The 11,132-nt window shown below is 37.7% G+C and overlaps 1 protein-coding gene across 1 annotated transcript; it reads left to right on the forward strand.

The window, feature by feature from the left end:
• Positions 1 to 268: 268 nt before the first annotated feature.
• Positions 269 to 10,932, forward strand: LOC311294485 (uncharacterized protein). The gene is made up of 5 exons (XM_084415393.1): positions 269 to 720; positions 1,741 to 1,778; positions 5,750 to 5,847; positions 7,988 to 8,066; positions 9,023 to 10,932. The coding sequence occupies exons 1-5, from the start codon at positions 690 to 692 to the stop codon at positions 9,203 to 9,205; spliced, it is 429 nt and encodes a 142-aa protein (XP_084271519.1). The 5' UTR covers positions 269 to 689; the 3' UTR covers positions 9,206 to 10,932.
• The last annotated feature ends 200 nt before the right edge of the window (positions 10,933 to 11,132 follow it).

The raw sequence follows: 11,132 nt of genomic DNA on the forward strand, positions 1-11,132 counted from the left end.
GATAGATTTTTATAAATCAACCACTAGAGGGCGTTATATACTGTTGAGAATTATTAGAATTTTGAGATATTTTGAACCTACAAATACACTTCCAGATAGGTTTACATACACACGCACACACTTACACAGAGGCCCGAAGCGCAGAGGACAGAAAGGACGGAAGAATGCCCATATATGGGAAACAATTTTGACACCAGAAGCCTCCTTGACTGAGGCAATAGAAGGTAATAGAATGTAACCCAGTTCCATATAAATATGACTGCATTTTTGATTTTGATGTCGTGTGCATCCCTGGGGAGAAATCCGCTCTCTTCCAGTTCAGTTTATTAACTGAGATTCTTTTTGCTTATATTGCTCTGCTGTATTATCTTAACTTGACAACCTCGGATGAGAACAAGTAATTTTTTACATCTATTTGCTTGAACTGCTTACAAAGTAAATAGCCTGTGTAATTTTCCACTCATACAGGACTGCCCTGTTGAGATTGGATAATCTTAAATCTTATAACCTGTAACCTTTTGATGATTTGCTACAAATATTAATTATTGTGTAACCAGTATTTTTATCTTTTGTTCAAATACATTTTTATTTTATAAAGACAAACACTGTTAAGTTTTACTTCAGTTTACAAAGACAGTTCTATAAGTAACAGATAGAGCATTATAGTATATCTTGCAAGACCAAGGACAATGAAGGATCCAGGAAAGATTCTGCTGGAGGGTAAGCATGAATCTGATCAATGTGCCTAGTTGTCAATGATTGTTATTATTTCACGAGGGTGTAGGGACACACCTAGATTTACTGGTATAGATTAAACAAGCTAGTGAGGATCTAATCCTATTCTGACCTGACAGCAAAAGACCTAGCTTCTTCGATACTAGGGGTTCTTCAGGAAGTGGGATAAACACCAGATCTCACCACATGGGGGCTCGTCCGGGATTGCGCAATTTAATATTGCCCTAAACACAACAGGAAGTCAGCTATTTTGAACTTGTTGTTGCAGCAAAGTTTCTTGATTATTACGCAGGAATGAGAGTATAGTTCCTAGCCATATCAGCCTAGAAAATTGCAACTTTACATTTTCCGTCGGTCTTAGTACACGATGTGTTTACCTTTTTCTGCTAAATAATTTTGTCAGAAATTTCCTTCACAAAAATAAATAAATAAAGATTTCTAGTGATGCACCTACAGAAGAGTCAAGTTTTAAATAGGAAAAATATCGAAACTCTTTGGTCATTTTTTTGAGAGAGATGCTAATGGTCTTGTCCGATTCAGTGATCTATGCTAAGCTATGCTAAAAGTGGTACTGCCAGACCCAGAGATCGGCTGAATGGATTCGAAAACGGTAAAACTCAACTGTTTTAACTCTGGGGGAGTTGTAAAATGAGCCTATTTCCAAAAAAAGTGGAGTATCCCTTTAAGCCAAACCCTATAGACCTTATGTAGCCCCACCCCTTTTCAGCGCCGCACTCCTTGTCTTTTGTCTTCTGGTTTGTATTTTCACAGCGATCTTGTGTATTTATGAATGAACAGCTCGTTTTAAAATCTTCCCGGTCTACTGACATTTGTTAAGACATCTGCTTTAAACAATACAATTACAATCAAAAGCTAATTACAATATTCTAAAGATGCTGTGCGCTTGTTTCTCTGGCGCATAAGGTCTATAGTAGGAGGAAGTAAAATGGAAAAATATATTTTAAATAACAATACTTTTTTTTGTCTTTGTAATTTACATTGCAGTGGATGATGTGACAGATGGCCCCGAAGAGAAGACAAAGGTAGGCTATATCCACAGATAAACATATATGTAAGGGATAATGTAGAGCGAGGCGGTTGTTATAGCGAATACAACGCCTACAGGCTGATCAGGACCCCGGCGCAAAGTGGAGGCTTGAATTCTGGAGGGAGGGTTGTATTCGCTATAACAACCACCTCGCTCTACATTATCCCGCTTATTACTTGGCTACCCACCAAATAAATTAATAATTTGACACAAATATTGATTTAAAAGGAGTTTATTGATTTAAAAACAATTGTATTGCTTCTGCTAAAGAAAATAGTCCTTTCCGTCTCTACAGTTAGACATTATGCTATTTCCTGCGTCCATAGCAACGCTCTGTTTTTCATGGCAACGGTGTGTTATACTTTGCAGCGGTCTGTTATCAAGAAATAACACACCGCATTCTACATTAGAATTCAACCAAGCCATGTAATAAATATATATATCACTGATGGTTGAGATAAGGGACAAAACCGTTTTAGAAGTTTTATTTAATACTACATTATTATAAATTGATGTATTTCTAGACAAAGGTCTCAGCTAATGAACCATATAAGGGAACAGGTTTTTCTGAAAATGAAATAACTTCGTTAGACGCATTAAAAAGCATGCTATTTTAATTTGATCCATCCAACAACAGTGTAAAGTTATAACAGTCTGTAATAATGTAATTATTGCGTTCAGTAAAGGAGCTGACTGACTAACTGATTTACAAGACAACAAATTAAGACAACTAACTAATTTTTATACAGCAATCCTTCCAGTTCCAATATAAGACACACTGTACTGCTAAAAGTAGAAAAACAAAAGTTTTTCTCCTTTTAGTGGTACAGTGTGTCTTATATTCACAGAACACAAGAAGTGTATGTTAGGTTAGGTAACGGTAAGCGTTATTATGTGCCGCCCTGTAGCAGCAACAGAAATGTTCCCAATGTGAATCAAAGTATCTGTAGTCTGTCTATAAATCGCAACAATTACGTACATTTTATTTGTGCCTGACCTGCATTAATTAAAGCTACACTGTGTACTATTTTAAGTTGATTTTTAGCAAAAAACACTTTGTTCTTTCAAAATTATACGTTCTCATTAATGTGTAATCACTTCAACCAACTAATTAAGTATTCTCGTAAGTGCATAATCTGCCATTTAGAATACATACGAGCGAGTCGCTCGAATGACGGAAGCCATGTTGCGCATCCATCTTGAAAATACATTAGACAAAGAGGGACATACCTGGAAATTCAAGCTTCGCCTTTCACGTTTTTACACTCAGTGGCACCGTGACGAATGTGAGGGGGAGATTACATTTACATTACATTTAGTCATTTAGCAGACGCTTTTATCCAAAGCGACTTACAAATTAGGACTAAATTAAGCGAGTCATCATGAAGAGGCAAAAACAACGCAAGAAGTGCTCAAAATACGAAGTTCAGGCATTATTCAGAGTAGCATAAGCCCGATAAGTGAGGTTTTAAAGGGAAAGGGAAGTTTTTTTTTTTTTTTTTTTTTTTAATGAGGTTAAGTGCTCACGGAAGAGATGGGTTTTCAGCTGTCTTTTGAATGTTGTCAGGGATTCTGCATTCCGGATGAGGGTGGGGAGAGCGTTCCACTAGCATGGAACTGTGAATGAGAATGTTCTGGAAAGTGATTTTGTGGCTTTCTGTGATGGAACCACGAGACGTCGCTCTTTGACCGATCGTAGGCTTCTGGTAGGGATGTAGACTCGTAGGAGTGAGTGAAAGTAGGAGGGAGCTGAGCCTGTGATAGATCTGTAAGCAAGCGTCAATGCCTTGAACTTGATGCGAGCAGCGAGAGGTAGCCAGTGCAGAGAGATGAACAGAGGAGTGACGTGGGCCCTCTAGGGCTCATTGAAGACAAGACGAGCTGAAGCATTCTGAATCATTTGTAGAGGTTTGGTTGCACATGATGGAAGTCCGGCCAGAAGAGCATTGCAGTAGTCAAGCCTAGAAATGACCAGGGCCTGGACGAGAAGTTGTGTTGCATGCTCAGTAAGGAAAGGCCTGATCTTCCTGATGTTGTGCAGCGCAAACCTGCATGATCGAGCTGTCTTTGAAATGTGATCTGTGAAGGTCAGCTGGTCATCAAACGTTACTCCAAGATTTCTGACCGACCTTGATGGGGTGATTGATGATGATTCTAGCTGGATAGTGAAGTTGTGCTGTAGAGACGGATTGGCAGGAAGGACGAGAAGCTCAGTCTTTGCCAGGTTGAGCTGCAGGTGATGTTCCTTCATCCATGTCGAGATGTCCGCCAGACAGCTTGAGATCCGTGCAGCTACTGTGGGATCATCTGGTTGAAATGAGAGGAAGAGCTGTGTGTCATCAGCATAGCAGTGGTAGGAGAAACCGTGTGCCTGTATGATGTGTCCCAGTGATGTGGTGTAGATGGAGAAGAGGAGGGGACCCAGAACTGAACCCTGGGGAACCCCTGTGGTCAGTTGATGTGCTCTGGATACCTCGCCTCTCCATGCGACCCTGAAGGACCTACCTGTGAGATAGGACTCGAACCAGTGGAGTGAAGTTCCTGTGATGAGAGGCTGGACATAAGAATCTGATGATTCACAGTTTCTTGAAGCCAGATTGGTTGACATCCAGCTGGTTGTTTAGAGACAAGAAGGATGTTACTTGGTTGAAAACAGCTCTTTCAAGTGTTTTCGCAATGAATGGTAGGAGAGAGATAGGTCTGTAATTCTCTACAGATGATGTGTTTAGTGTTGGTTTTTTAAGCAGTGGAGTAACCCGAGCCTGCTTGAATGCTGTAGGGAAAGTGCCAGTATGTAGGGATGAGTTGATGATGTGTGTGAGTGCTGGTAGAAGTGTGGGAGAGATGGCTTGTAGAAGGTGTGAGGAGATGGGGTCTAGAGGGCAGGTGGTAGGATGACTGGAGAGGAGAAGTGTAGATACTTCTTCCTCGGTTAGCGGAGAAAAGGAGGACAGAGGGATATTGGCTGTGGAAGGGGTCAGACTGGGTTCCTGTGTGTGTGGAGCTGAGAACTGACTGCTGATAGTTGTTGTTTTGTTGGTGAAGAAGTTCGCAAAATCGTCAGCAGTTAAAGAGGAGGTGGGTGGTGGTGGAGGTGGACAGAGGAGAGAGTTGAACATTACTGTTCAAGAGATTACTCGCGACTGCCGGCAGATTTTAAATAATATGGCCACCATAGGAGTTAAAACGCCCTCGGAATGGGAGGGGCTAGAAAGTAATATTCAGTTGGTAGTCATACAATTTCACCGCTAGATGGGAGTAAATCCTACAGTGTAGCTTTAAGCAGTGCGAAATGCCATTGTACGTTCACTCTCTCTTTGAAGTCTATTACATCAGGGTTTGCTATTGTGGTGATACGAATTAATTATTTATAATAAGAATATTCGGTATGTAACTATATTTTCATTTCATTTACAAGCAAAATCCTTATAAATCCTTATAATTTTAGATCTGTTGCCGTTGGTCATCGTGGGCCAATATAATTTAAGCATGGGTAAACCCCTACCATTATGTGCAGCTTTAATTAGGTCCTATATCGTAAATGTTTAGTTTCTAAAGGCTTAAACATGTAAAGAAAAGAAAAGGGAAAGGTCTTCCTGTACACATTTATTTCTTCAATTTCCTAAGCAGTATTTATGGTTAAGACCAATAAAACCTAAATATTTTGTCATGTTTGGCTTGGTCCATTTTCGGCCCATGTCCATAACACATCTTAGATAGTGATTAAATTACCAGCAATTTTTTTAAATACAGTATAACTGTTTATATTGTTACTAGGTATCATGCTTGCAAACATGTGCCAGAATTTACAGATTTTCAACCATGCTAACTAGATTTTAGCAAAAACGTATGTATAAAACTAAAACAATGAGAGAAAAACTGAAGATCATGTATTTATTTGATATTTTATTCACGTTCATGTCGTGTGGAATAACAATTACTAATATTTATTTTTCTTTTATTCAGTATCTTCACAAAACCCAGGCTGTGGAAAAAACTCTGATGGACTACATCCACTCTGGAAAGGTTCCTGGTAAAGCCCAGTGCATGGAGTGCACTGAAAGGTCACCAGCAGCACTTCGGGGGAGAAGTTGGGAGGGGGTGACATTTTATGTTAAGAATCGTATTGATGCCTTAAAGCGAAAAATGTAGAAGAAAAGGTCCTTTGTACCTAGATGTTTTTCTTCTTCCTATGTTTGTTGAAGGCAACAAGTTAAAAATGTGTTTCAAAACTCAAGTTAACGCACTGATACGTTAAATAAATGTTCAAGAGCATTAAGAAATCGTAGATTCTTGTTTTTGATGTAATTACCCAAATTTCCAAACTTTCCTTGGGGAAGTTTATGGGGGTTGTACATCAAATGTCTTCTACTCAAAATAATTCAGTGTGGTCCAAAACTGTGGCACATTTGCATAAAAAAAAAAAAAAACGTATAGATGGATAGACAGACAGATATAAAGACATACAGATGACAGATTGATAGATAATACAGACAGATAATACAGTTTTGTGTTGAGTTTAAGGATTTAAGGACAGCATAAAGTCCTTACACACTGAGTCCAAAATTCTCACTCATTAAAAAAATATACAACCTCACTTTGTGTCTATCACATTTACACACTGCCTGCGAAACTTATGTGCTTTTTTGCATCCGTAGCAAGTATTTTAGGGGTGTTTTGACAATTCACAGCCACTGTACAATCGAACGCCAAAATCTAGAACTATTCAGGATCACAAAACATGGTGGTCTTGTTTTTAATATGTGTCTCCAGTATCGCTAGCAAAGCTTCAAACTGAGCCGCTGACATCCTGAAGTAAACCTTGAATCGTTCGGGATAATCCCGCAGTAAACTCTCCTTCCTCTCTACGATCTCAGGATTGTTGGATGGACCCAATATTTCCTCTTCAACAAAATCAACCTCGCTCCTTAAAGATTCCATTTTGTATTGTTTTGCGAAATATTCCGCAACGCATTAATACACATCGAACTCATTGGGTTTCATAGGTTTCTGTGCGTGACAAATTTTTAGGATGACGAATAAGAAAAAACACAAATAGCAATGGGTCAATGCCCCATGAACATTTCTTGCTTGTCATACAATATGACTGTCTTATTTATCAAAATGTGGACCTTTTCAGATTCTCAGTTGAAGAAAAATAGATTACTGTTCAACAGGAAGTGAGGTTAGGCTGTTGTCACTGTTTACATCCATACAAGTGGTCTATTCAAATACAAGAGTTTATGGGAATTAGTAAATTGCAAAATAAAGTAAAAATCCATAAAAATATAAATATAGACAATTCTCCCTTTTAAACAACTCTTTAATGATTATCTAAACTTAATATTTATTGTTAATCTGGTACAGGTTTAAATTTGTATTAAAACTAGATAACCTACAGGTAACTCATAATAGCGCCACTTGGTGGTGGTTTGGGGTAAGACACAATGGGGACGTCCCCATCAGAATAGAAAAACCTGACAAATATGAACCTTTTTAAAATTAAGAATTTCTGATAATAAAGTTGATTTTTGGGATTCAAAAATTCCCCCAGACACTTCTGATTAAAAATTATGGCTTTATTGTTTTTAGAAATTGCTGTCCCCATGTGTAACCTTCTAGTCAGGAGTCCCCATAACGTAGCAAAAACAAGTGTGTGTGTGTTTGGGTAGCATGTGTATGCATTTGGGTAGCGTGTGTATGCATGTATCGACACATGCACAGGTCCAAGGGCTCGATGTTTGCAAGCACACATGCACATATGTGTACATGAACATAATGAACACGTTCATATTTTACTTAATATTTCCAAAATTATTCATAAATGCCTACTCTCAGATAAATGAGGCCTACAATTAATCAGATGCAAATAGAAATATAAAACCAGTCCTAATTGAAAGAAAACAAGTTGACAAAAAGATTGAATCCAAAATTGGGTGATAATATAGCATAACAAGTGATTTATAAGCTATTTTTTTGTAGGCCAGTCATTTTTGACCGGGAACACCACAAGTGTTTTGAACACAACACAATGAATAAGTAAACCTAAAAACAAATTCTGTTAGCCTAATTAAGAAATCATTTTCTGTATATTATTTCTCTTTTCTGCATTTCACCTCTGCTGTAGCTTCTTTCCTTTTAATAAACCTGTCATTGTATAATAATATTGATGGCTCTGTGACAAATGGTTTGTTGTGTTCCTAGATCCTTCCATGCTGATGCCCTGCACCGTAGCAGAGTTGAGCTGATCATCATCTCTAAGGCTCTATCAACCATATCACTAGTAAGTAAAACTAAAGACAAATTTCCGCTTGTGGACAATAAAGGAACTAAACTAAAACTTCCAACATACACTAATGTTATTGCTAAAAAAAAATATGCTCACCAAGACTGCATTTATTTCATTAAAAATACAGTAAAAACAATAATATTGTGAAATAATATTAAAACATTTAAATAACTGTTTTCTATGGAGAAGCATCAAATTATCCTTCAGAAATCATTCTAAAATGATGATTTGATGAAACATTTATGATTATTATCAGTGTTGAAATCAGTTGTGCTGCTTCATATTTTTGTGTTTTTCAGGATTATTTGATAAAAAAAAAAGAAAAAGAAGAGCATTTATTTGAAACAAATCTTTACTCTCTCTTCTGGTCAATTTAATGCATCCTTGCTGAATAAAAATATGAATTTCTTTTTAAAAAATAATTCTATTGAACCCAAACTTTTGAATAGTAGTGTAAACTACCATTTATATATGTTGAGTCTATTTAACAATTAATCCTGGAGAGAGAAAAAAGAAAATGGATTAAACTGTTACACTGGTTTACACAAAAATATTAATCAGCACAACTGTTTTCAACATTGATAATACTCAGAAATGTTTAGGACGTTTGCATTGTGAGAATGCATAGTATTCAAATATAAAAATGCTGACTCGTTTGGTCATGTTTTCTCATTAAAATCAGACGATTTCCTATTAATTCAATAGAATGTAAGGGAATAACTCTAGAATAACCTTCCTGATAATGTTTGGGGCTCAGAAACATGATCGTAATTTAAATCTAGATTAAAGACACATCTCTGTAGCCAAGCATTCAATTGACACATATCATAATCTTGCACTACAGTCATATGTGATGAAATAATAAATAGTGCACATCATCTTTTGCCTGAAATAATATGAACAGCAGCTATGCTAATCTTTCTCCTTTTGCTTCCCTGTTTCTATCTCAGGATGCTCAGCAAGTTTCCCAGAGATTACAGCAGCTCCAGTTTGGATCCAGACTTCTAATGACACCAACACTCACGAAGACTTCAGATGATGGCAACTATAGATGGACACAAAACTGCCAGATATTATCCTTATATTGCATTGGCCCGGTTTCACACACAGGGTTTAGATTAAGCCAGGATTAGTTTAGATTAAGCCAGGATTAGTTAAATTAGGATATTTAACAGGTTTTCCACGGGGCATTAAAAAGCATTAAAAGTCATTAAATGGATTTTGCGATAATTAAGGCCTTAAATGGCATTAAAAAGCATTCAATTGTAATCCTACAGAAATTAAAATCGATAGTCAACCTAACGTTACCTTAGCCTAATGGTGCGTTCACACCGGACGCGAATAGCGCGTCAGGCGCGAGTGATTTCAATGTTAAGTCAATGCAAAGACGTGTTACGCGCGTCAAAAATTCCTGCGGCGCGGTAGACGTGAATACGCCTCATTCGCGCATCAAGTTCGCGCGAATTGAGCGTCTAGCGCGTTAAGCGCGAATGATTTTATGTAGTGCTTTTTGTGCATTCACACGTTTGACGCGAATTCGCGTCTGCTGCCCGAGTTCAAAAATCTGAACTTCTGCGTCAATTCGCACCGCGTTAACCAATCAGTTGATCTTCTCCAACTGCAGATCACTGTCCATGTGAAACGACCCCGTCGGGTCCAGTCCGTGCTCCTGGTTAATCATCTCCCAAAACTGACCACACAGAAGAAAAGGAGTCAATATCAACAATTTTATCACCTTAAATGTCTTCAAAAATTATTTTAAAGCGGCGCTATGCAGTTTTGGTTTTTACTCGCAGGTTTCTCTATAGAGCTCCCCCTACAGCTTCGGAATAGATATTTGACAACACTTTCGTCAAAATTTGTTGGCGACTCTACCCCCTCCCATCTTCTTCCTCTGGTCATGTGCATTTGTTTTCAAAGAAGCCGGCGAACGCACAGAGCCGGCCCAAAGTTGCAATGGTGGTTTTCCCTATCACAGGCACTAGGGGGGTGCAGAAGCCCAGCTAACAGGGAACGTTCCCAGAACATTCACTAGCGTTCTTAATAAGTTTTGTAATTGTTAGTGCCAAACGTTATTAAAATAATGTTTTTAGAATGTTATTAACGTTCTTATGATGTTGAGAGAAAACGTTCTTAGAACAACGTACTTGGAACGTTGTTATGACGTTATTTGTGACTGATGAACGTTCTCATAATGTTAATAGAAAACGTTCTCAGAACGATAATGTTATTAGTATTTTCTGAATGTTATATTTAGGCTATCATAAAACGTTCTGGTTACTTGCTGTACAATCACTACATTTATATAATATGCCTATATACATCCATAAAAACATTTTAAACATCACAGTAGTTTATAACACCATAGACCCCAATAAACCTGCACATATATAGCCTATTAATAAATTCATATTAATAGGTTATTCACAGATGACGTGACGCATGTTTTTTCTGTAATTAAGTGTAAATGTTTACTGAACTGCATTTCTCAACTAAAACAACACATGCCAGTCGGGCATAGAACATAATTTTATTTCAATATTATGATTTTGAGACGTAAAATGTATTTGGTGTTGTTCATATTTCAAGGTGAATAGCAAAATGTCCTGCGGTGTGACTAACATTGATGACTATGATCAAATGTATTATATCAAATGTAAATATTAGTAAAATAAAGCAGATATGTTTGAAGCAGCTAATAAAAGTTGCTCCTGCTCCTAGCTCTTGGACACCTCCTGCTCACACTCTCCGTCTCTGCAAGTTTCGGAAGGGAATGATTCAGATTTCTCTTGGCACAGCTACTAGAAGACAGACAGGTTGCTCACGTGACGTCTACGTCGTCAAGCTCAGTTTGAGTCTGCGCAGTACGCTCGGCCATCAGGAAGTGCTTCTAATTGACTTCACTTTTCTCCGTTGAATCCATAGACAGTATTGTTGAATCCAATGAGATCGCTGTGTCCATTTCTTATACTGTCTATGATCCCCCAGATGTTTGGATGTGCTAAGGAGGTTAATTGACCACAATATTATCATTGATATTTGTTTGAGAACGGCACTTTT

This window comes from Rutilus rutilus, assembly GCF_951802725.1.
Source record: "Rutilus rutilus genome assembly, chromosome: 7".
NCBI classification, from domain to species: Eukaryota; Metazoa; Chordata; class Actinopteri; order Cypriniformes; family Leuciscidae; genus Rutilus; species Rutilus rutilus.